This window comes from Adelges cooleyi, unplaced genomic scaffold (genome assembly GCF_023614345.1).
Source record: "Adelges cooleyi isolate 19-005CV unplaced genomic scaffold, UGA_ACOO_1.1 ACOO_flye_CR_arks_rails_tigmint_CR_PRNA_8, whole genome shotgun sequence".
Lineage (NCBI taxonomy): Eukaryota > Metazoa > Arthropoda > Insecta > Hemiptera > Adelgidae > Adelges > Adelges cooleyi.
The window spans coordinates 2,177,064-2,203,797 of record NW_026096513.1 but is presented as its reverse complement, the minus strand read 5'-3'; the positions used below and the strand labels follow the sequence as shown (position 1 = coordinate 2,203,797).

The 26,734-nt window shown below is 30.9% G+C and overlaps 2 protein-coding genes across 9 annotated transcripts; one reads left to right on the top strand and one right to left on the bottom strand.

Annotated features, from left to right (window-relative positions):
* Positions 1–196: 196 nt before the first annotated feature.
* Positions 197–8,627, bottom strand: LOC126845911 (kynurenine 3-monooxygenase). 5 transcript variants are annotated; one of them, XM_050584936.1, is made up of 12 exons: positions 8,442–8,614; positions 6,930–7,048; positions 6,796–6,865; positions 5,372–5,565; positions 5,074–5,122; positions 4,010–4,097; positions 3,779–3,944; positions 3,468–3,725; positions 3,311–3,400; positions 3,113–3,253; positions 572–733; positions 197–315 (listed from the first exon to the last, which is right to left on the bottom strand). In XM_050584936.1, exons 2-12 carry the CDS (start codon positions 6,975–6,977, stop codon positions 244–246), a joined length of 1,338 nt encoding a protein of 445 aa, XP_050440893.1. In that variant the 5' UTR covers positions 6,978–7,048; positions 8,442–8,614; the 3' UTR covers positions 197–243. The 5 variants fall into 5 exon arrangements, with proteins under 5 accessions (XP_050440893.1, XP_050440895.1, XP_050440894.1 ...); XM_050584938.1 differs by lacking the exon at positions 6,796–6,865 and having other exon boundaries at positions 8,442–8,622; XM_050584937.1 differs by lacking the exon at positions 8,442–8,614 and having other exon boundaries at positions 6,930–7,076.
* Positions 8,556–25,803, top strand: LOC126845910 (uncharacterized). Of its 4 annotated transcripts, XM_050584932.1 has the most exons (31): positions 8,556–9,022; positions 11,003–11,185; positions 11,256–11,396; positions 11,933–11,968; positions 12,133–12,315; positions 12,410–12,553; positions 12,619–12,933; positions 12,993–13,175; positions 13,264–13,395; positions 13,463–13,777; positions 13,851–14,033; positions 14,101–14,232; positions 14,313–14,642; positions 14,715–14,897; positions 14,971–15,108; positions 15,438–15,620; positions 18,585–18,716; positions 18,788–18,970; positions 19,058–19,198; positions 19,279–19,467; positions 19,789–19,926; positions 20,308–20,565; positions 21,518–21,618; positions 21,681–21,765; positions 21,834–21,965; positions 23,170–23,352; positions 23,421–23,561; positions 23,631–23,813; positions 23,879–24,019; positions 24,362–24,544; positions 25,373–25,803. In XM_050584932.1, the coding sequence occupies exons 1-31, from the start codon at positions 8,782–8,784 to the stop codon at positions 25,549–25,551; spliced, it is 5,391 nt and encodes a 1,796-aa protein (XP_050440889.1). In that variant the 5' UTR covers positions 8,556–8,781; the 3' UTR covers positions 25,552–25,803. The 4 variants fall into 4 exon arrangements, with proteins under 4 accessions (XP_050440889.1, XP_050440890.1, XP_050440891.1 ...); XM_050584933.1 differs by lacking the exon at positions 11,933–11,968 and having other exon boundaries at positions 8,557–9,022; positions 25,373–25,802; XM_050584934.1 differs by lacking the exon at positions 20,308–20,565 and having other exon boundaries at positions 8,557–9,022; positions 25,373–25,802.
* Positions 25,804–26,734: the final 931 nt, after the last annotated feature.

Sequence of the window (26,734 nt, the reverse complement as noted above, 5' to 3'; positions counted from 1 at the left end):
ATTACTATATAAAAATAAACAACTAAATATAATGTTATAATAAATGTAGTAAAAATTAATTGTCAATAGCGTTATAGATGTCGTTATATATATATATATATATATATATGATTCCTACCTTACTCTAAATGAATATAACACTTGTGCCGTAATTATTTAAAACTAATTATAATACTACTTATTCAAAAAATATATTTGTAAAACAAAAAACGCGTTTAAATATTTCTAAGAATATAAAACCACTTAAGATGAAATAATAAGAAATAGCAAAAATGAAAGTAGTACAGCCAAAAAAATAAACACTTTGAATAAAATCTGCAACAAAAAAAAAACGCACAACGTAATCAGTTAGAAATGTTAATATTAGTTTTATGAATAAGTAATATGAAGCGTATAAAAAGTACTCGAGTAATATTACTTTTTCCTGATCACAAGAATATTCGTTTATAATACATAAAAAAAGAACACAACCAACACGTACAAGCAAGCGACATCTATTTTAAATATATAAAACTACAAATCTAAAAATTGAAAAATATCTTGTGTACAAAGAAAAAAAACAGGATTGTACCTTGTCTTGCCATTGGCTGTGAAGCTTACACTCGCTATAAGGGATAGATGAGAACGTCACGGAATTGTACAAAGGTATCCAAATTTCGGGAAACCATTTGTACAGCAAATTATCCAATTTCTTACGCCATAAAAACGTCCGCCGAGCAACCAAATCACGCATCTATTATACATTACATTCAACATTTAATACATATGAAATATTAAGGAATATTGTAATTTTTTTTCCAAAAGATAAGTTCCATTTAGAGTGAAAGGAATGAGTGCTTACAAACAGTAGCGAAGTCAACAATGAGTATAAAAGTAGAAAATAATAATCAAAAGTGAATAAAAAAAAAAATAAAAAAATGAAAGTTGCTAAAACGAAAATAAGGGTGATTGGAGCACTGGGTAAAGTAGATTTGGCAATGAGTATATTATATAAGTGATAGTTTGAAGTTGCAGAAACAATTTGAATATGGTTTGACAATGGAAGAGAAATAACATTGCAATACAGATATTATTTATGTTAAGAGGGCGTCGCACCGGTGATTTTTAGTGGTAAAAACATGTTTAAGCAGACTGAAAATAACTCGCTTAATTTTGGTTTTAGAGTAAAAGCACCCATTATAAAATTAAAAAAGAACAATATTCCGGAGGGCACCGCAGTGCGTTTTTTAAAAAAAAATAATTTTTTTAAAAGTTACAGTCATTTAAAAATGTTAAAATAGTCGTTATTTCCAAATTATGTATTGAGCGTTATACTTGGAATAATGAAAAAAACGCACTGTTTTGCCCTCCGGAATATTGTTCTTTTTTAATTTTATAATGGGTGCTTATACTCTAAAACCAAAATTAATCAAGTTATTTTCAGTCTGCTTAAATTTGTAAAGAAGAAAATACAATATACTTTTCATTACCCATGAGAATTGAAGGACGTTATGGATGAAAATTATAATTAATACTATAAATATACCCAATATATACCCAAGCTATATTAAATCGCAACAAAATCAATGCTACGTCAAGGAAAAAGTATTAATTGTATTTTAATTTTTAATATGTTTGATCCAACTATGGCAAATGGCACAGCTTATATCTGTAATTTGTTATAACTCATTTTTAACCATAGTATCATCAAGTATTTATAATAACTAATTATAGGTTCTAACTTTTAAGTATAATTCTAACTTGTTGACTACGTTATTGTATTATAACTGTAGTCTGTAAACGCCAAAGCCATATTTTAATAACAGCTTTTTGACGTGATAATATAAAACTGAACAATGCTCAGTTTAAACGTATTAATTTTCTTCTTTTTTTTTTTTTTGGAAAAATTGTATAATTTAATAAAGCGTACGAATATAATCGAGAAAATAATCAATCAGATAAGATTGTTATCAATTCCTGATGTCACCGAAAAATACTTCTGTTATATGATAAATTCTCTTATGCGAAGATTAGAAGTAATATACTAGACTAGTATGTACATTGTACATCCACAATAGAAGTATCCATTGCAAAAAACTTAAGATGATTTACTAAAAAAACGCTTATTTAAGTCTATTACAAGAAGTTAACATTTTTTTAGGATTTTCAAATATTTAACTGATTATAGCTTTTATAATAATAAACTTATAAAAAAAAATTACAATATAAACTAGTCTAAAAAGAAGTGATCACTTATCAATGTGGAGTCAGGGTTATCACAATATTTAAAAAGATCCACTTGGTTTCGAATTTGAAGCATTTATTTTGATCTTAAACATTAAAAATATAATAGTAGCCAATATAATATAATAAAGTAGTAATAAAATCACAAAAACACTTATATGCGTTACCTAATGGAAAACCTGGGCCTTTCTTATTCCAAGAATAAACTACAAAAATAATGAGTTATTTGAAATACATATTTAATTGACTATTTCAAATAACCTATTATTTTTAATCATTTTTCCAATTGTAAATAAATATTTTTTTTTTTACTTGTATGCAAATAATTTTTTAAAATTATTAATTAAATAAATATTATTATTAAAAGTTGATTGAAATTTTACTTAAATAACATTTTATTTGAATGTGTTAAAACTTTTATGGATTGAACTATTAGTTTGATCATTTTCGGATCTTTCCATAAATGCATAAATCCATTTTGTTAAAAGTTAGCTGATGTTTCGCACCCATTGCACGGTCCATCTTCAAAGCTATAGTCACGGCTCTACTGTCACGACTATACTGAATTCGCCGCTTGTTTCCTACCGGTATTTATATGTCAGTAGTGACAACCGTGTTTTCTCGACTAAGTGATATCGTAATAAGTCATGTGGTTTTGTTTTTTATTTCTCACTGTTTATGGCTGTTATGTTTTATATAATATTTGCCCAATAGTGACCAATTTGTAGATATGAGGTAACGGCCTGCCGTCTGAGATATCAGATAAGTGCGAGAGAAGGTTCGAAGTGTTGGAACTCATATTAATATCCCAATACTTTCTTAAAAGTGTACCCATCGAAAATAAAGTTGCTGAATTCATATTTTTTTGTTAAAGACAAAATATACTTACTTCGATATAATTGTAAAAGGCCAAATCGCTAATGGCTTCTGCATCTATTATTCTTCTTTTGGAAAATGTTTTGATCACAGTCTTTAGATCGTGGTCGTATTCATTGAGCAGTTGATTAAAAATCGTGCAATCCTCGAACCCCTAAAATGTGCAAGTATATCACCGGAAGTTAAATATAATTTACAATGCCTTACATACAGCGTTCATTCCTTGACCGAAAAACGGAACCATTGCGTGTGCGGCATCACCCAACAACACGAATTGATCGCTGTAATGGTATGGGTCACACTGGAAAAGAATAAAATAAAATTTAACAAATTACCACTTCATTCAAATAGAATTGGAATGAATATACTTTTATTGAAATCAAAGGTCGCGGTTTTCCCGAAGTCAGCTGGAAGATCAAATCGTTTATCCCGACCAATTCAGTAAAATCTTTGAAGTTTTTTATGAAAAATGCGAGTACTTTTTCTCTGCCAGCCTCGATAATTAGCGAGAATTCATCCATAGGCATGAACAACGTACAAGTCCATGACTTATCCTTATTGGGCAACGCAATCAACATGAACGTTCCTCTCGGCCAAATATGAAGATGACCGGGGGATAATGGACTCTACGGGTAAACATTAGATAGAAACTTCCCAAGAAAATATAACCCAATATTACTCGTGAAGCGTCAGGTTGTAATTTTATCTCCATGTATCCATGATCGATGTACTTTTGCGAATAGTTGAACATCGGTAGACGAGACATGTGGCTGCGGACCGTCGAATGAGCGCCGTCGCATCCGATGACCAAGTCAGGCTTCACGATTTCTTTCTGATTACCAAAGCTAAAAAATATAATCAATAGGATTTATAGACAAGTTATGTAAATTATCGACATCCACGCACTTACATTTCAAACGACAACGATCCGTCTGTAAAATTAACGCCAGTCAGTTTATGAGAAAACTTTAAACTCACGTTCGAATATCGTTCCAGTTCTGTATAATAAACAAACAAAAAAACATGTGTACCTTAAGGACAATGAAATTAGTTTTTTCACTTGGAATAATACTCTACGAGAGTTATATTTTGTTAATCGATTGTATTTTTCCTTCTGATATAAATATTAAAACTATTGATAAAACACGTTTAAAAGTCATAGTGGATCAAAATGTATACATTTTAGCTTCGATGCAGAGCGGCGAAGGTACTGGTTTTGCTCTGGCGTATGCTTTTTTTTTATTTATGGTATGTAGTTTTCCACAACTTATGAGGTAGGTATTCCCGAATTTATTTGGGGGAAAAAAGGTATTCCCGAACATTGCGAATTTTCACGTATATTGGACGTAGCCTCATTTTAAAGGGAGAGGGAAGGGGATAAGATAATGTTATGTGTGGATAAGATGGAGTCATAGATCATTGGATTTCGTAGATTCTAGGACCAAAGGCGCATGATCAAAAGTTTTTCATTCAAAGATGGAAGTTTTTTGTGATCACGTTGGTTTTTGTTCTTTTAGAAAACATGTCGTCATTGTCCATCGCACTATTATGTAAGTTAATACAATATCATGTTAATTAGGTATCTTTTTATATTGTTATTGGTATGTTGTACTGCAGAAAACTTAACAACATTGCTATCGGATTTTCTGTAGATAAATGTTGAAATGTTTACTAACTGGAATTCATTTAAATGAAACTATTTATATGAAACTAAAACTATTTATTATTTGATGTATAACTCAAATATGTTTAAAAATAAATTAAATCTTCAAAACTAAGACAGAGAAAGGGTTTACATTATATTGTAAGGCTGAAAAACTACATAAGCTGCATTAAGATATTATGAATCTATCAACTTTGTTCAACTTCAACTTTTTAATCAATTTGTTTGATCCAGAGTAAAACATTGCTTTCTAATTAATTAAAAGTATTTATTAAATTTTAGTAGTGATTAATGCATTTCAGCTTATTTACTTGTTAATAACAGCTCATTGAGTTCTTTTCTGCTTACCGAATACAGGCACTAAAACATTTAAACTTATTAGCTATTATTATCTGTTGGTAATATAATTAATTTAAAATGAAATACAAACAATACAAGTACATAAACACTTATAAGTACGCGCAAGCGTTCATTTTTCAACATTGATGAGATGAGCTACAAGCTGATATTTAAACTTGGAGTTATCTCATAATTGATTTTTGAAATAAACTTTATCAATAATTAATACATATTTAAACTTAGATGCAATACTTAGAAAAGTATAATTACTTTATGTTGAGATGCATCGTACGGTATACTAAAAAGTCTCCCGTCATTTGAATGTACCATTCTTCCAAACATGGGAGTTGTAAGTTCTTCAATAACAATATTATCAAGACCCACAAAACGTAATGCTTTAATGCCTCTTTCTGATAATGCTAAATTAATCGATCGGCCCGACATGGTCCTCGTTAGTCTCATATCTACATAATATATGGACACAAAGGTTGTATCTCAAATCTTAATGCGTAATAAATATATCGTACGTATGTGCTTAAAAAGAACATAATTTTAGTAACACATTTTTATAATATTATTAATATTTTAGTTGATGGACACAATTTATGTGATTCGCAATAGCTTGCAAGTAATAATTTGTCCTATGAAATTATTTTAAATCACAACAAAATATAGTTTAAAGTAATCATGTGTAATGTGAATTGAGTTATTTTATTGATTGAGTTAAATATTTTCCCCTATTTATATTATTTTGTTTAAACGTATAAGTCGTGCCAACAACTAATAACCAATTTATCATTATTGACAACAGTCTACGACAATTTAAACTTCTTTAATCTAAAAAAATATTAAAACTTGAGGGTTGCATTGTACTTACACTGTTTACACAATTTGCGGGTACTCCCACTCGAGTAACATGACTTGTCTGCCAAGTCTTAGGCAGACAAGTCAAACTACTCAAGTGGGAGTATCCGCGAGTTCTTTAATCTAGTCAAGCTAACCGTTAAATACAACCAAAACTAATAATACATCTTAAGAAATAATGAAAATAACTATAGTAACTTGTGAAGATTAACATGGCGACAGGTATTTCTAAAAAATATACGTATGGCATTATATTTTTTATGGGACTATCAAATTATATTATACAATAAGATGTATAAAGGAATGTGCTTAATAAATAGCCATTAAACGAATAATAATTATTAATTATAAAAACATGAAAATCAAAAAAATACAAAGCAAATGAGATTACATAATTTAAATAGCGCAAAATGTTAAATACATTTCAAACAAACTTAGGTAACTTATAAAACCAATATTTTTAATAGAAGCAATAAATTAATTTCAAAGGTGAAATAATTACATGGATACAAGAACACACATATATTGCCACTAACAACGACGCAATGACTTAAATGGATAAAGCAACAAAAAGAAAAATAATACTACTCTGATGCAAATAAAAATATTATATATTACAAATGTATACTTAAAAGTAATTTGCACTACAATAAAGAAGCCAATCATTAGCAGCCGAGGCCGATAGATAAAAACAATAATAAAATAACATACAATGTACTGTTCACTTTTTTAATTTAAAGATCTACTGGAGCGGACGAGCAATGAAATGTACACATTTTCTTACAATTTAAGTTTATACTAAATGTATACGTTTATTTAATTTTATGTACCTTCTCTCCATTCATAGACTGATATATCATATCCATGCTCAGCCAAGAAACATGCGCATAATGCGCCAACCTAACAGCAGTTTTTTATTATTTCAGTATTAGTAAATAATCTAATAAAAATCCATATTACTTACCGGGCCAGCTCCAATAATGGCAACTTTCTGAATAGATTGGGACGCCATTCTGGTGTTGCCGATAGTTTGAGAATGAAAGAATCATAAAATGCATAAGTTAATCTATATTATCGAACGTCCTACAAATACAAAGAGAGAGAGTGTGATTACATAATTAAAACAACACCTGATACTTAAAAGTATTACTTTATATGAAACCCATACAACTACCTAGGAGTATCTGTGGTGGCAGGAGGGGGCAACATACTTATCGATTACTTTATTTTATTATTAGTTTACAAGCATATTTATTTGTTGTGTTTTAATTGTACACATATGTTTATTATTAAGCTGCTAATTATAATTTTATAACTAACTATAATTTTTTTTAAGTGCTATTATTTTTACATATGTCAGTATATTTATACTTATACAACCAATAAGCTATAAACATTTAATTAATTTAAGTATTATTGTAATCTGTAGTAAAAAAAAAAAGTGAATTAACATTTTTCATACAGTATCTAGTTACCTACATCTAAATTATTGTGTAACTTTCAGAACACTATTCACATTCAACTTTAATACTTAACGCGTTTTAAAATATAGTTTAAGCAATTCACGATTCGTCTGACCAGCTTAATAAAAAAATTAAATATAGTTAAACAATATTAATATTATATACTTAGCTCAAATTGATGAAAGCGGTCGTGAACATGTTAAAGAACGTGTTAAAGAAGCATAATACTTTTATTCTCAAATTTTATATTATAATGTGATTTTTTTTATCATGGGCCTTTTATTATAGGGTTTTATAAGAAATTAAATTTTTTTTCAGTTTTTTTATATAATGTGATTTCAATTTTCCACAAATTATTATGTTTCTATCCTCCTTCCCCCAAATAGTTTTTTTGATAGCAACTTTTGAAACTTAAATGGTAACGAATATATTTTTTAAACTTTTTAAATTAAGAATATTTTATTAAAATCATCCTATATTATATAAGAGATGCAAAACTCCCTTATCTAGTAATGTTTTAAATCAAACTTTTTTTGCTAAAATATTATTATTATTTAAGCAATTTCATGTAAAAAAATTGATTATGGAAATTCTATTTGCTCCAGAACTAACAGCTCTAGTTTTAGGGAACAAATGTTATATAATAGATAACACAACTTTGAAATATTAATGAAATTAGCGGAAAAAAATAGGTAGTAATTTCGAACCTATCTCTAGTTCATTTACTATTATAAATATTTGTCTACATTGATAAACAAATTAACTATATAACCTACAACATTGGAGTAACACGTCAAGTATAACAATTAAAGGCTTAAATTAATTTTAAAACGGAATAGACGCGTAAATAGTAGGTACACAAATTTATTTTTCTACTGTCTGTACTATGATAACAATTTTAAATGTTGGTTCGCCCGCGATATTTAATAAATGTCCAATATTCAACAAAAATTCGCAGACAAGCATGTTCACGAGTGTTAAGCGAAACGATGGGTACATAGTATTTACCATACCTATGTCAAAAGAAGATAACAAAACCCAGTCTGCAAGCGTGAGCCAATTAAATTTTAATATATTTTGGCTATCGTACAGCACTGCTCGAGCTTGCTCAAAAGTTTTACTCTGGTGTAGGAGTGATTGCCGGACGAACGATTGCCCAGGGACACAGTACGCGCGTTAGCCAGTCATGCGGCTGCTGATCAGTCCGGGTCTGCCGTTCCAAAAAAACCCGTAACCTCCTTATTACATCACAAAAATACACACACTTTTTATCAATTTGATTTTTGATCGAAATTTCAACCGTACCGCAGTGCATATCAAAAAGCCGTTTGTTTTTTGACTCACCAATCCACAATGGGTCGTTTCGCGTGGCGCGGCTACTTGGTCGTGTTCGTGTTCGCGATGATGGCATTCCAACAGCGAGCGACCGCTAAAAAAGACTTGCCCACAAGCGGATCGGCGGCTCCCGCGACCGAAACACCACCCTCCCCTTACCGAGGGACAAAATCGAACCCCGAACCGGTGATCGAAGAAGTGACTGCCAAGCAACTGGAAAAAGTACTCAACGAAAAGGATTACGTAGCAGTGTTTTGGTGTAAGTACTATGAATGTTGTGTGTTCGTAGAAGAACTGATTCCCTTAAACAGTAAAAAGCAGATACTTAACTAATTCAACGAAAAAAACGTTTTTATATGATATTATAATTAACACGTATGGATAATTTAGTTTATTTATCATTAGTTTGTATAATTCTGTTGTACGTGAATCAAACACACGCAAAACAATCGTTAGAAAATATTTTTTTTTACATTCATAGGTCATACCAAACGACGCAGGAAGTTTATGAATATGTAAAAAATTAAAACAGATATAATTTTATAGGTCCTCCGAAATGTTCAAGTATACACGTTGACAACTTAAAGCTATCGTTCGATTGAAAAAGGTTTTGATAGTTAAAAATAAATGCTAAAAATTAATACTTTAAAATTAACCGCCCAGGTACCTTATTATAACTACCTAGTACCTATATTGATGAAAGCATTACAGCAATAATTGTTAAATTAAACGATCGGTTTAAATATAGAAGACCTTGGATTAAAAATACAATATTTATTGCAAAAAATGAGCCCACGAATGAGCCCACAATGCCAAATAGTAATATGATATGCACGGAGCGCGTTATTATTAAATAAAAACGATGATTTATGAAAGTTAATGAAGATGTTTGAAAAACGCGCACTGATTTTATATTTTGGATTGATGTAGGAAAAAGTTAAATACTCTAACCACCTACATAGATCAGTGCACCAGAGAATAGCGCGAGCATGCGGCGCATACAACATCACTAGGTCATCCAGAGTTATTATGTCTATTTTTATTAATAGTCTCCTCGCCGTTAGACTGTTCTCATAGGATTTTTGCTGTTTTGAACTGTTAATATCTATAATTTCGGCACACGTCTACATTTTTGAAAATAAAAGCTTCGGTCGACCGCTGGCAGAGTGTCGGAATTGTTTGAGTTCTGACCTTTGTAAAGAAAGTATTTTTTTTTTTTTTCTAATGGAGAAGAGAGAGAAATTATTTGGATTGTAAAACAGTCGACGGCCGTGGTGGTATTATTATGGACACACTATCCCCCGACGGCCGTTGACGATTTAGCGGAGACCGGACGCCGAGTATAATAATAGCACACGGCTGACTCCATCTGAGGTAGTACAGCCCGTCTCGTTTCGTTTCTCTCGAGCTGACACCGCACAGCCAAGCATTATCTTAACATCTGCTTTTGATAAAGCAGAGTAATAGTAAAAAAAAAAACCCCGTTTAGATTCACTTTATCACAGCATTAACCGAAACAAACGAATCCGGATTACTTACCGTAATCACTAATCGAATAGTACAATCTAAATAATAAATTATACATGAACATTTAAATGTTCAACAATTAACTTTTTTTTCTACGTCAACGCCAAACGGGTATACCTACGCTGTACAATGGGTTACATTGCGATAAATAAAATCGAATGTAAAATATTATTATTGTTCATTGTAATAACTAGAGTACGACATAAAACTTATTAAGTACTAACAAGGATCATTGTCCCCATTAAATCATCACAGTGAACACATGACATCTATAATGATTTACAACACATAATAAATAAATAAGAAATACAGAATAATAATTCGTCAACCTTAAAACGATAAATTATGTTGTTAGTTTAAAACCAATATGTTGACTGTTGCTAAATTATTATAAATTAAAAAAAATAATATTATCGTCTCATGTATTATTTTAAACATTTTGTTCAACACTTATAATTTTTGTGTTTTTACTACAAGTAATAAAGTAAAAATGAAATAAAGAATGTGCAACTATAAAAAAGAATATACAAATTAACTTCAATATGAAATTATCGTTTTTTTATTATTGAATGGATAACTAATTGATTTTCTTAGTAGGGAGTATAACATACAAATAGTCTTTTAAAGTATAAATAAAAGTACTCGTATTTTTGAAAGGAAATTCGTCGGTTTTTTTGTTTTAGATTAATCGAGTAATTGATTTTTTTTTTAGATACCAGGAGTTGTCTCACGTGTGATAAAGTATTAGAGGAACTCGAACAAATCGACGATGACACGGACTCATTTGGGGTTGACTTTGTTAAAATCAATGACAAACGACTCGCTAAACATTATGGAATTAAAACGTTCCCTGCACTCACGTACTTCCGCGAGAAAGAACCAATTATTTATGAAGGTTAGTGAGTTGGGCCATATAGTTATGAACTTTACTAAATAAGCTGTTTTATAAATTATTAATTTTATAGGAGATTTAATGGACGAAGATGCAGTGTTAGAATTCTTGACCAGCTTAGAAGCCCTAGATTTACCAGATCGTATTGAAGAGGTTAATACTAAGATATTAAAAAAAATTATTGAAGACACTGATTATGTTGCTGTTTTGTTTTGTAAGTAATAATTATACGTTTAGAGTCTTAGGCACTGAACTCAATATATGGAACGCGTATAGCCTATAATGGGCTGCTTATGAAAATGTACACTAGTTATAGGAGGCTGCCATTTTGCAAACAGTTATACCTAACATTTGTCAATATGTAACATGGAAAAGTAACGTAGCCTTTTCAATTTCTATGAAATTGATACACAAAATGGCTGCATCCCAGGTCAGAACATTTTTTTATTTGAATACGAGTTCCGTATATTGAGTTCAGTGGTCTTAGGTTATAAACAGTGGCGTACACAGTGCGCACAGATAAAGGGAGATGGGTTTTTTATGAGTATACTATTAAAAAGTTATCCTCCGAACACCAACAATGTTATCATGATCCCCCCCCTCCTCATCCCATAAAAAACGTATGTGGTGCCACTGATATTGAAACATAAAAAAAATATACACTATTTGAATATTAACTGAAATAAACTTTATTAAATTTACTGTTAACGTTTAACTATTATGTATGTATTGTGTTGTGTAATGACTTAGGTCCTGAACGGTCTCAATGCACATTAAAAGATATTCGTAAGTGATACGGTTGTAACCTTGACATCGGCTATATATCATCTCTATATTACCTATTAGAAGTGTATAACCTTCCATGACCATATCCTAGCATAACCCGTCATTTATGTTGACTAGCAAAATTTTTAATGATTGTTTTCTTTGCGTATGAACCTTTGTTTTAGACAAATCTGGTTGTAAAAAATGTGCTAAAGCACTACAAGAGTTGGAAAATATTGACGACGAAGCCGACCAATTGGGCATTGGTTTTGTAAAAATACACGATGCCGGCTTAGCGGATGAATACAACTTAGGAGAATTGCCCAAGTTGGTCTATTACCGTCATCAAATACCGATTGTTTATGAACGTCAGTGGTTTGTTTAATGACAAGCAATAATTATCGCTTAAATCTTATACACGTTTCACTGAGATTTTTAATGTATTCGATAATCCAATTTCAGACGAATTGACCCGAGAAGAAGACGTTCTTGAGTGGTTAGTGCAAAATAAATCCACCGGAGACGAAGAAGACATTATTGAAGACGTATCGGCGAAAACCTTGGACACCCTTATAGGATCCGTCGACAACCTCGTGGTACTTTTTTGTATGTATCGTGTACGGATAAAACTGTAAAGTAAACAAAAAATAAATTAAAAGAACCACTTTTAGATGATAACGACGACGAGGACTCGTTGAGAGTTTTAAACGAAATGGAAAAGATCGACGACGACTGCGATCGCCATGGGATACAGTTTGTTAAAATCGAAGACCCGATGGCTGCTTTGTCATTCGGTTTGAAATCCGTGCCTGCCGTGGTTTACTTTGAGAAACAGATACCGAACATTTACGACGGCGACATCGAAAACGAAGACGAATTACTACAATGGCTCATCGAACAGTTGCAAAAAGACGAAATTGAAGACATCACAAACGAAATGATGGACCGTCTCATAAAGGAGGGAAAGAATATCGCCGTGCTCTTTTGTAAGAAAAATTATAATGTACCGTAACGGCATAACAATGGATTCGTATGTCCCTTTCAGACGACAACAACGATAAGAAGTCACAAAAAGCTTTAAACGAACTCGAGAATATTGACGACGAATGCGATGCACTGGGAATAGCATTTGTTAAAATTGACGACGAAGAGGAAGCTCAGCTTTACGGAATAGAAACCATCCCGTCACTGTTGTACTTTGAGAATGGAGTACCAACCCTTTACAGCGGTAATCCAATAGACTAAATGATGTTAAATACTAGCGAAATAATACATTTCTAAGATAATAATACCTTTGTGTAAATAAAAACTTACAGGAAATTTGGAAGACGAAGATAAGGTGTTGGAATGGCTTAGCTATCAGGCAAAACACGATGAAATCGAAGACGTTACCGACGAGATGCTTGATATTCTCATTAGTAAATTGTCCAATGTGGCTGTGCTATTTTGTAAGTCACGCGCGTTTAAAATAATACCTTACGTTATAAGTTTTAACATTACACGCGTTGGTTTCAGACGATAAAAACCAAAAGAAAAGCCAGAAGGTTTTGACGGAATTGGAGAACATTGACGACGAATGTGATCAGAGTGGAATAGCATTCGTTAAGATCAATAATCTAGACGAAGCCCGCGAATACGGTATAACTACCGTACCAAAACTATTGTACTTTGAAAAAAGAATACCGCACATTTATAACGGCGATTTACTCAAAGAAGAAGAAGTCTTGAGTTGGTTGATACATCAAAAGAGACACTCGGAAATACCAGAAGTCACTGATGAAATCGTTGATAAACTTATCGAGTCCGAACCGTACTTGGCAGTACTATTTTGTAAGTAATGACAATTATGATATTAGTAGATCAATATAGTACTTACCTTTTATTATGTATGTGGTTTTTGTAGACGACAAGGATGATAAGGAAGACATTCGTGTGTTAAACGAATTGGAGAATATCGACGATAAATTAGAGAAAGAAGGTATTGTGATTGTGAGGTTGGATGATGATGCAGAAGCGAAGGAATACGGAATTGATCATTTACCAACTTTAGTTTACTTTGAAAATAAAATACCCGCGATTTACGAAGGTAAAATATGGTTACACTCGAATTCAATAACAATAGTAGGTATAAAAATAGTTTAACCAATTCGCAGGCGATCTCATCAATGAGGACGAAGTACTTAAATGGCTTATAGAGCAAAAGAATACTGCCACTATTGAAGAAGTTACAGACGAGATACTCAAAAATTTAATAGAAGAACACGAATACGTTTTGGTATACTTTAGTGAGTAAACTTTGTTTTTTTTTAAACTACGTTTTATTTTAAATTATAACGTTGACGGGTATAATTGATTTATTACGAAGGTGGCAGATGCGAAGAAGGAGAAGAATGCGACAATATTTTAGACGGGTTTGAAAACATTGACGACGAGTTGGACGAAACGGGAATAGTTTTTGTAACTACCGAAGACGCGTCTATTGCCAGAGAATACGGGCTTAGAACATTCCCTTCGCTAGTTTTCTTTAGAAATAAAGAACCTCTTGTATACTCGGGAGATTTAGAAGACGAAGACGAGGTTTTGACATGGTTGCTCGATGAAGAGACGCTTAAGGTACCCGGACGTATTGAAGAAGTCAATACGAAAATGTTGGATAAGATATTAAACGAAAAGAAGTTCGTCGTAGTATTTTTCTGTAAGACATTTTGAAACAAAACTCTGACAAATTGCTTAAATATCGAAACAAATACGTCCATGTTGTTTTTAGATAAAGAAGGGGACAAAAAGAGTCAAAAAATCATAGCGGAATTGGAAAATATTGATGACGAATGTGAAGAGAAAAATATCCAATTCCTTAAAACTTCAGACGGAGGAATCCAAAAAGAGTACGATTTGCCTGGTCTCCCAACTTTAATATTTTACAGAAACAAATTCCGAAAAATTTACACTGGTATATTTTAAATTTTTATTGTATAACTTATACTGTGGATTATACTTGAGTACAAATACATGATTGTTGTCAGGTGATTTGATGCACGAAGAAGCAATTTTAGAATGGGTACTCGATTTACATGAGTCTGAACCAGATTTCATTGAGAGTGTGGATAGGAAAACATTACAAACTTTAATTAACGATGTTGAACATTTAGCAGTCTTCTTCTGTAAGTATTAGTATTAGAAATTATGATTACACGGACATTAATATACATGTGTACCGGCAAGATGTGTAAATAATGTAAATACAATAGGTACTCCACTCAAGCTTCAGTAATAAATTACTTATTTTACTCAAAAAAATTGTAACCCTACACTTCTTCCTTAGCGTATTTACGTTTTATCTATTGCATAGGGTTTAACTTCTGCAAAATGTACATAAATATTTTAAAATAATTATCGAATTAAAAGTATAACGACTCTTATTTGATGCAATGCAATATTAGAAGGAATATCTTTTTTTTTTTAATGTTTGTATTTTTAATTTGTATAATAGATGATGATAAATGTGAATCCTGCCCCAGTATACTGGACGAACTAGAAACTATCGATGACGACACGGACAAAGAGGGAATACAATTTGTCAAGTCGACAGATTCGAAATTGGCATCAGAAATCGGTATTTTTAGTTTCCCCGCATTGGTTTATTATGAAACTAGCGTTCCAATCATGTATGACGGTAAGTGAAAATTATTTAACATATATTTTTACCAAAATGTTTAAACCCCAAGATTATTATGTATCTTACTTTATTCGAATAAAAAAACAAGAAGTAATAAAATGTTACATTATTGAAAAAAAAAATCACAATTTATTAAATATATGTAATTTTTAAAATGAATAAAAGTAACATTTCACGCTGTCAATTTTTCTATGCAATGGTAAAATGTATACATACGAGTACATTTTATAAAAAAAATACCGCCATTATATTATGTAATATGAGGTCATTTTATTAAATGTATTATTATTTTAGGTAATAAGATCATTATTAAAATGTAAAAATATTCTTATTTGCTTTATAAAGTATTTATGTGTTAGAGGTATTAATTTGTGTAAACAATTTTAACTGAACTATATTATGTTATTCATTATAAGTGTCAGATATTATGATATTAAACATTATATTGTACTTAGGTAACCTTAAGAACAGCAGAAAAGTATTAAGTTGGCTAATAGATCAAAAAAGTAAGCAATGCGTGTAATTATGTGTAAATGAAATAATAACGTTTATAAATTTAACGGAATGTGAACCCAATATTTATTGACTTGTATAATATCCAGGTGGCAAAAAAAAATATCAGGACTCCAAACCGTCTAAATTGCAAAAAATAGAGCACACAGGTACTTGAATTTCAAAAACTTAATTTATTTCAGCATAGAAGGGCGCGTGCTTATAATCTGAATTAGATATGACAAATTTCTAAAAATAAAAGCAGACTGGTACAGTAGCTAATTTTATCACACGGATATTTTTGACGTAGTTTCTCTTCTTATAAAATATATCAGACGCCCCGTTTTTCCGAATAATGATTTTCAGCGTACACGCTACTCTTATTAAGTATTTTATTTTGAAAGCTTAAATGTATGATATATTTGATTAATCCATTATCCATTATGTTATTTTTACAATAATAATAAAAAATCGTTGACGCTGAAGAACAATAGGAAGGTTCGGGAAATGTAGTCAGATTTTAATGCTAAAGCATTTAAACTATATTTTATAGTCAACTATTTAAAAAATTTAGGTATCTTGATTTTATTAATAATTTTTATGAAAACGTTCGTGAACCTGTACATTATATTAGTTAATACCAAAAACTTCAAGACTCATTCCCAATCATAAATAGTGTTACTGGGTTTATAAACCGTCAAGTTATTATTCATCCGTGACTACTAATATTTGTTATTTAATATGATAGGGCAAACGTTGTCAAATTATAACACTGTATTTAGATTGTTTGTAACAATTGTTTTAATTACTACTAACAGTTTGTCGTCTGCAGCATTTTGATCCACTATCCTCGTTATGATTAAGCTTTTGTACAGCACACACATTTTAAATCTATTAACGTATTATCATTTTCACATTTTACACAAATATTTACTCACACTGACATATTGTAAAAACAAAAGTTCTAATATAATTTGGGTTTTGCTGCAGGCGACAGCTGTTTTTACATCGGCCTGGGAAATGTCAAGAGTACGCCCGCATTTGAACCGTACCAGTGTTGTCCAAAGCCTCAAGTTCAACCCAACAAGCCTAAGTCCACCAAACCAACGGCAAAGGAATCAAAGAACAACGTACCCAAAACAAATGAGAAGATCAAAGGAAACGATAGATCAAAATTGAATGAAAAGAAAAAGGATAAAAGGAATAAGGATAACGGAAAAGGTTCGTGGTGGTGGTAAGCGAAGAACAAAAGGAGAAGAAAATATTTTTCAGGGATGATCACAAATCGTAATAAAAACTATACAAATTATAATATTATATAAAATCTTTGTTTTTTAAATACCTAATATTTCTTTTTCTTATACATTATATTAAAATAAGATTGTGACATATACCTCAACCTTTGAAATTGGCTTATGAAGTTCAACTTATGAACTACAAAAAATTACACGTGTATGATTCTTTTATTCTTCGATTTTCTAATTAATTAGTTAATCCAAAACTTAATAACTATTATACGTTTCTTAATTACACTATTTTTAACAAAATAATAATAATGAATAAAACCATATTAATATTTAGAAAAATATAATATTTAAAAATATGTACTATTAAATTGTAAGTTATGAATTAAAAATTTGTTCAATGATGTTTAACTAAGCATTTTTATGTATTTATTATAGTCAAGAAATTATTTATTGTATATCTAAAGCTTTAAGCAAAATCAGATGCGTAAAACCCCAGCTAATAAGAAATTGCAATTAATATTAGATATAACTAAATATTTTGCAACCTAGTTGGTATTTTTTGTACCTCTTTAATAACATTAAAACATGTTTATTTATATAAAATATATAATTCAATTAAATTGCTCATTATTTTTAGTATTAGATATATTTAATACATTTGATTAAACTTGAATATCATAATTTATTATTTTCAGAGTGATTTTTTTATTTATTAATATTGTAATTTGTATAAAAAAAAATTAAAGGCTGTTAATTTATCCCCATGTAAATAATTTCATGTGTTTTTCTGATTTTGCTCATGTAGTGTAAATTAGACAATTTAGATTTGCTTCCATTTCTGTAAAATTTAACTTAAAAATCTTAACAATGTTTATTTATTTTCATGCATAAATCGACCACAGCTATAATGTTAAGTGTTTATTATAATTAATTGTTATAATTTAAGTTTTACCAATCAATTATGTGTACAAATATTGTATTAATAAAACGATTATTTCTGTTTTTGAACATTACTTACATACGGCTAAATTATACGCACCTTAAAAATTACTTTTTTTTATCGAACAAGAAAATGAAATAATAATATGAGAGTTCGGCCTAATTCATATTTATTCGGGTCCATTTAAATCAGTTGAGAAGCACAATTAAAACCTTGACAGCTTTAGCATCATTTGATATTTCACCAAACTGTAATGTTGCTTTTATTTGCTGGCTATTTAAGGGAATATCGCTGATGAAACGGAAGTATTGCGATGGATGATAAGACAGAAGAACGACGAAAGTATTGAACACGTCGATAGAACACAGTTGTTCGATTATATTGACAATCAAGATTTTTTAGCAGTCGTATGGTGTAAGTAAATTGTATGGTGTAAAAATTGCTATCCTCAGGTGTCCATAGTATTTAATGTAAAAAACGATTAGTTACCGAGGGCGATCCAAAAGTACCTAGGGTTTTGAGACATATTGAGTTAATCGACGACGAAGCCGCTGAATACGGTATAAAAGTGGTGAAATGCAGCGATAGATTAATGGCGAAGAAGCACGGATTTCGCAGTCCACCTGGCATTACTTACTTCAGAAAAGCTAAGTACATCAACTATGATGGTAAGTAATCGGGTAACTTATAAATGTATTACATCGGTTGGGAGTATATTCGAACCGAATGTAATTTGTGTGAGTTTGTTTGCACAGGTGACATAGACGACGATGAAGAAATTTTGGATTGGTTAACCGATCCTTCAAACATGGAACTTACGGAACACATAGAAAAAGTTAACAGGAAAATGTTTTCGAAGATCAGACAGACGTCGGAAAACGTTGCCGTGTTCTTTTGTGAGACTTATTAGATATATTGAAATATATATGACAATAATACAAATATATAACCGACGCACTTGCGCTATTAATTTTAGATAGCGACGATTGCAAACAATGTAAACAAGTATTGATGGAAATCGAACACATCGACGACGAAGCAGACGCGGCCGGCATAGACTTTGTAAAAATCGACGACAAAAAATTAGCTAAAGAATGTGGAGTGTTCGCTTTACCGGCAATAGTTTTCTTCAAACTAGGTTCAAAGGAGCCTACCATATATGCAGGTAGTTAACAAGTGTTAGGTTTTCGTACGAGTGCTCTGTGAGACAATATTATAAAAGTCTCGGCTGGGATAGTGTGGACGAGGCCTGATCCTGTTCTTATTTCCTATAAGTTATAATGTATTAAAGGGGTAATTTGTGATGCTAAAGATTCCGAGTTCCAACACAAAGGTCATTTTTGATGATTGACTGATAAAAATCATTTAACAGAGCCTATGAATTATTGGGCATGTTAGCGCTCCCTCTCGGTTACACCAATCGGTTTAGTAAGGTTACAAAATACAAAAAAATAGGTATATTAAACGCTAATATTTCGGATTGCAGGCAACTTGTACGAAGAAGCGGACATACTGAATTGGCTACTTATCCAAAAGAATCCTCACGGTGAAATAATCGAAGAAATGGAAGGAATGGAATTGAGGAGCGCGGTAGCGACATCGGAATCCATCGCAGTATTTTTCTGTGAGCTCAACAATTTATACTTTACAAACCGCTTGTCTTGACCGATTCGTGTTTAAAAATTTTAAAAATTTGTAATATCGTGTAATGGTGACAAATCTGTACCGCAGAGGTCAAATAACGCAAATCACAAAAAGCAAATTTTATAGGGGAGACAAAACAAAAATAAATAAGTTAGGCACTATCATAAATTGACTTACGATAGTATACCACTTGCTATCAATGCATTTATGGAACATAGGACACGAGTTTAAATACCTCTAAAAAGATTATTAAATGAATATTTTGATTATGAACATATAATTTTTTTTTTTCAATTTGGACTTGCGATACTTGACCTGACCTGTGTTGTATAGAAATATGAGTGTGTTATCCGGCATTTAGGGAATGGCACGTTGTGCGAACGCTGTAAGGCGTCCAACACAAAAGCGTTCCGTAGACAGCATAAGTCGCAACAGCCGAACGGAGGCAAAAGCGATGGACATAAAAAGGAAGCAAAACCGGAAGTTGTGACGGCATCAACCGTTGTCAATGATGCATTTACTAACGATAACGATGTCAATAATAACCATGATAATGGTGATAATAACGATGATAATGTTTCACATGATGACTTGGACGCAGAAGTGAAAAACAATAATGGTATCTCTGTCCAAAAGGAAAAAACAATTGAATCTTTGGTTTTTTTCAATACGCACAAACGACTGCGAAATTATGGCTTTTTATTTCTTATGGTGCACTAAATGAATATTGCATGTATGCACATTTTTTTTTAGAAGCTTCCATCTTTTAAATCAAAGTTTTTACAAAAAAAATTATAAATACCTACCACTATTGTAAATACGCTTTCGAAGATATTTAAGAAACAGCGTCACTGGTGAAAAAAAGTCCAATTACGAGTTCTTATCACAATTTAAAAACAATAGTATTGCTTTGTGTTTTATTTAAATATTTGAAACCAAGTTTTGCCCACGGTCTAGAAGCCAAAAACTTATATTTTGGTTCTCGATGTCGCGGTTTGAGTCTAGTGCGTCAGCAAGTGATTTCCTGCTAAGTACCGTCTATCGTTAATCTCATTAAAAATCTAATGAGCATTCCGGACATAATATGACTCACTTTAAACAAGGCTTACATTGTATAAAATTGTCTATCACCTATAAACCTTAACACTCCGCATTTAATTATGTCAGTCGGGTAGATTACATTTTACAATTTTAATAAGATTTACAAATACTTAAGACCCAGGTGTTATAGCCTGCTTATTTCTCCATACATTTACTATTAGGAAAAATAAATTTACAATGATCAAAACTATTGAACGAACATGCCTAAAAACACTGGCGCTTTTTTGCCTTTACTTAGCCACGCTTTATCTTTAAATACATTTAATGTATCGTTACATAGTTAACAAGAGCTTTTTTTTCTTTTATTTTTAGTAAGCATGATACCTACTCTGTAGTATGTTTTCCTGTTATTTTTAATCAAATCAAATGTATTATAATTATGACGTTATTTCTGTAAATACATCTTAATTCTTACAAAATATATTTCATTGGATCATGAAAATAACTTATAACGCCATGTTTTATTGCAGATAATGAAGATGAATGTGAACAGTGTACGAGCGTTTTGGAAGAACTGGAAAATATCGACGACGACTGTGAACGACACGGGATAACATTTATAAAAACTCAAGTAAACATTTAAACAACTGACTAATCTAATTTAATTTATTATTTTTTTTTTTTACCCGATAGGACGTGGACGCAACCGAATTTTATGGAGTAACAAAATTGCCTGCTTTAGTTTATTTCGAACACGGAGTACCGAATCTGTTTGGAGGTTGGTAATATTAATATTTTCGATCGTAGAATCGTGACTAGTGTTGACATATTTTAACACCTATTAAGGCGATTTGAAAGAAGAGGAAGAAGTCCTACAATGGCTCATTACACAAAAGACCGAGGAACGAATCGAATTGGTCACCCGATCGATGTTGGAATCACTCATTGAAGAAACTCAATACTTGGCTGTATACTTTTGTAAGTTCGGTTAAGTTAATAAAATATACTATTAGAAAACAGCATCAAAAATACAAAGCAACAATAACTCAAAAAATACTTCCCACAACAAATGCGTTCTCAAGGGGAGGGACGAAAGAGATAGTCACCACCTCTCCTCTTATAGCTTTTAAAAATCTAAATTCTCAAAATAAAAATAATGGGTCTTGAAGATTTCATTATCGAAACTCTGATCGAATGACTCTAGAGGACATTTTCAACCGAAAATGTGATCTAAATATTTTTCGAATTCATAGAAATTTCCTATTTTACGATTTTCTTTAAATTATCCGACCTTACATTAGAGTATTGTTTAAAATTAAGAAACTATTGATTCTAGAATAAATTTTACCTTATCAATTAAAACAACATCAGAATTCGAAATATTCTCCGGTAAAAAAAATCAAACAAGTAAGATAGCTTTTAAATAATTTTGAAACCGAAAATTAGGCAACTCCCACTTAGTAGTAAAATCACTAATGAACGTAAAAAAAATCACTGGAACTGCTATACAACAATCATTAACTAGAAACAATAATGGCCAATGATTTAGTGGATCCCTTTAATATGTTTAAACATATTGGATGTACTAGTTAAATCTTGGACGTAGATTACTTAGGTCTTAGTTACTTAAGAGGGCGTCACACCGGTGATTTTCAGTGGTAAAAACATGTTTAAGCAGACTGAAAATAACTCGCTTAATTTTGGTTTTAGAGTAAAAGCACCCATTATAAAATTAAAAAAGAACAATATACCGGAGGGCACCACGGTGCGTTTTTAAAAAAAAAAAATCATTTTTTGATAAGTTACAGTCATTTAAAAATGTTAAAATAGTCGTTATTTCTAAACTATGTATTGAGCGTTATACTTGGAATAATGAAAAAAACGTACCGTTTGGCCCTCCGGAATATTGTTCTCTTTTAATTTTATAATGGGTGCTTTTACTCTAAAACCAAAATTAATCGAGTTATTTATAGTCTGCTTAAACATGTAGAGATGATAAAACATTTTTAAATCGCTTTCAAGGATGCTGTGATAGTCCAAAAAATAAATTAACTACCAAAATAGAGTCCTAGTTTTTGAACTAATAATTACACATTACAGTTTAACCTTTAAATTAAGATTTTGTAAAAAATTGCCTATAGTTTGGCATTTTAAATAATAAATATATATTTTATGAAAAAAGACAAACAGGCTTGTCACATCTGCGACCAAATTCTCGACGATTTAGAACGAGTCGACGACGAATGCGACTTGTATGGTATACACATGGTGAAAATTCAAGATCCCCAATTAGCTAAGAGGTACTCAATCAAAACTTTTCCGGCGTTGGTATACTTTAGAAACGGAAATCCTTTATTATACGAAGGTTAGATTGTACAACAACAACATTTAATAAAGGCAGTTTTTTTTTACCGTGTTTATCATACAAAACAGGTGACTTACAAAATGAAGAATCCGTTCTCGAATGGCTAATCGACGACGACAATCGTGAACTTGCCGACGAAATCGAAGAGGTTAACAGTCGTATGCTAGAAAGACTTTTGGACGAGTCGTTGCTTCTAGCGGTTTTTTTCTGTAAATGTTCAACGCCACCTCTGACTATATACTTTGGGTAAAACAAGTGCAATTTTAAAACGTTTCCAGATGAAGAAAACTGCGAAGACTGTGGCGATATTTTAGAAAATTTGGAAATTATTGACGGCGAAGCTGATTTATTCGGTATAGACATGGTGAAAATATCCGACCCCGACGCCGCTGCTAAGTATAGTATATTAAGTTTACCTGCTTTGGCGTACTTTAGAAAGAGGGTGCCTCAAATATATGACGGTAATTGTTTGTTCGTTTATCCTATAATCAAATGCTGACTTATAGGATCATGCGTGTTTTTTTAGGCGATCTGACCGACGAAGATAAGGTGCTAACTTGGCTGACTTCGCAGGACGTGTTTGAGATTAAAAACGAAATCGATGAAGTAAACAAAAAGATGCTTACTAAATTGTTAAACGAAAACGAATTCGTCGCCGTTTTCTTTTGTAAGTCTAATACCTGCACCGCAAATATACTTATTTGCAATATTTTCCAATCGAATCAACCGTGCTTTAGCTATTTAAAAGAAAACATTTCATAATTCCATCAATTATACACTTGAGAATCTAGAAATAACAATACAAAGAACACGTGGAACATAATATGTTATATTAATACATTACTTACCACTATTGACGATCTTATAATCAATATTAGTTGAGAACCATTTTTATTGTACGCGGTAAATTAAACAATAACGGTTATTTTCGATTATACAGACCATATTATTATTAGTACGTATTTTTGTAACCCATTAACACGTGACTAATTTTAATTTGTTCGTTTAGACGAGAACGACATGGCAGAAAGTTCAGAAGTATTGACTAGACTGGAGAATATCGACGACGAGACCACAACTATGGACATAACATTTGTGAAAATGGCAGATGCCCGTTATGCGCGCAAATGGGGAGTTACCAAACTACCGACAATAGTCTACTTCCGAAATAAATTCCCTAGCATTTACAGAGGTATACACCTAAAAGAACATTGCCCATTGATTCCTTTGGAAGGAAACGGTGCAGCTGTATAACGCCTAGATCAGAATATTTAAGTTTAGTTTTTAGCAAGTATGAAAGAGAAAAGAAATCGTCTTGAATTGACCAACGAGTGATAAATAAAACCGAAATATAGTAGTCAATTAGCCATGTTTAAGCTCGGTTTTGCACCAAAATATATTTTTGAAAAATATGTAATGTCATAATATAGTAGACAGACAAGGGGAGAAGAGACGCATAATATGTAATATTATAGTATGTTGTAAAGCTATCAATAATTAACATTTGAGAGTTATGTCTTATACTAAAACAAACTAAAATAAAAGATGACAGATAAGATGAATTATTAGACTATTGAAGAAAATGAACAAATACGAATTGACTCAACCAGTGTATAACTAAAAGGGAAACGCGGTAGTATGATGTGTAGGAATACATTTAGAGAGACACGTCGAATAAATCTAGCATACAGATTTTGCACTAAGTGGATCGCAGTAGTGGCATATATTATCCATTATTTTGTATTATTTATAGACAAGTTTATGAAAAGTGTAATCAAGTGTGACCTTCAGTTTTTAAATTTAGATCAAACTTTGAGTTTGTGTGTTGATAAATATTTTATAGGTAATGAGGGGCGTAACTAGTCAGGTAAAACCTAGTAAAACCCAATGAGGGGTCACATTTTGAAGGCATCTCGTCGTTATTATTGGCTCGAAATGCCTGAACTCTAAAATAAACTTATACTATTTTTGGCCTTTGTTTAAATAAATATTTAAAACAATTATAATACACATGTCACAGGACGTTTGGATTCCGAACTGGAGGTGTTGGATTGGCTGAAGAAAACTCGTTATCGCGAACCCGAACTTAACCTGTTCATGTACGTGATGTTGACGATATCGCTGGCGTTTGTCTTGTACACGATTTTGTTGGTGTATGGTTTCAAAAAAATCACTTCCACACAAGTCAAACCCACGTGAGGAGAACTCTGACTATAGCCACAAGTGCGTTCAAATACCAAAGACAATACTTCTATTCTTGAAAAAATTTGACACGATTTTATCAAATTTAAGTAAAAAACTTGACAGTAACTGAATACATAATAATTTAAGACAATATAATTAATTCCACATTTCGTTGTAATTGTTCTTACACTAAAAGACCAACAAATTATGCAAACGTTTAACTTGTAAAGTTGTTTTATGATTTTACCAACGCATAAAGTCATTTTATAATGTATATTATTTTTAATAAAAAAAAAAAAAATACCTAGTGAAATTTGTAAAAAAATTTACCGCATTTTTTTTATTAAATTAGGCAAAATAAAATTATTTAAGTTAATGCTTATATAAAATATATGTAAAATATATTATACGTAAAAAAAGTGTCTTTATTTATTTGGTTTTCTAATTGTAACGGCAAATAACAAAATAAGAAAATACGGTTATCAACAACAGTTACAAACGACAATAAAATAATCTTACCTATAGAAATTCATCATTACTTTCAATAATTTATAATCATAACTGTTTGTAAAAACTTAAACAAGTAAAACATACTTGATTATATGTTTATTATTTAAATATTCTAATTAAATTGACTGTACAAAAAAAAAACATTTTGCTGATAATACAATAAAAGGTATCAAATTGAACAAAAATATATATTGTACACGCACAGATATCACTTTTCCAGTAAATACTCAATCAGTTGAAATTGAATAATGAATTATTATTAAATATATTATAATTTGTAAACAATATCATATACATTATAACAAGATATTGCATTTTTTTTTTTAAATACATCATTATAATATTAATGTTTAACAAGTCATTACAATAGTCAATAAGAACCTATTAACAAAATAAAAAAATTATATGAATATAAAAAAAAAATATACACTATGCTTAAGAAATCTACTTCTTTTTCGTTCTTAAATTATTGAACACATTAGTTACTCATCATATTTGTTCATAAAAATTGTAATATTTAAAATCATTTTTAACACAAGTACTAAATTGTCATTTAAAGATTTTACAAAACAATAAAAAGGTCATTTAGAACTCTATAACGATCAGTCACTGCTCTTATTGTAATTATTATTATAGTCTCTGTGCTTTTTTTTTCACAAATCATTTTTTAGTCAATATTTAAATAAGT

Excerpts from the sequence above, each read along its gene's own strand:
- LOC126845910 (XM_050584932.1), top strand. The coding sequence starts at position 8,782 with ATGGGTCGTTTCGCGTGGCGCGGCTACTTGGTCGTGTTCGTGTTCGCG. Across the intron at positions 9,023-11,002 it reads TTACGTAGCAGTGTTTTGGT|ATACCAGGAGTTGTCTCACG; the intron begins GTAAGTACTATG and ends TTTTTTTTTTAG. Across the intron at positions 11,186-11,255 it reads AGAACCAATTATTTATGAAG|GAGATTTAATGGACGAAGAT; the intron begins GTTAGTGAGTTG and ends TTAATTTTATAG.
- LOC126845911 (XM_050584936.1), bottom strand. The coding sequence starts at position 6,977 with ATGGCGTCCCAATCTATTCAGAAAGTTGCCATTATTGGAGCTGGCCCG. Across the intron at positions 5,123-5,371 it reads ACGATGCATCTCAACATAAA|TGCCTGTATTCGGTAAGCAG; the intron begins GTAATTATACTT and ends TAAATGTTTTAG. Across the intron at positions 316-571 it reads ACAGCCAATGGCAAGACAAG|ATTTTATTCAAAGTGTTTAT; the intron begins GTACAATCCTGT and ends TTTTTGTTGCAG.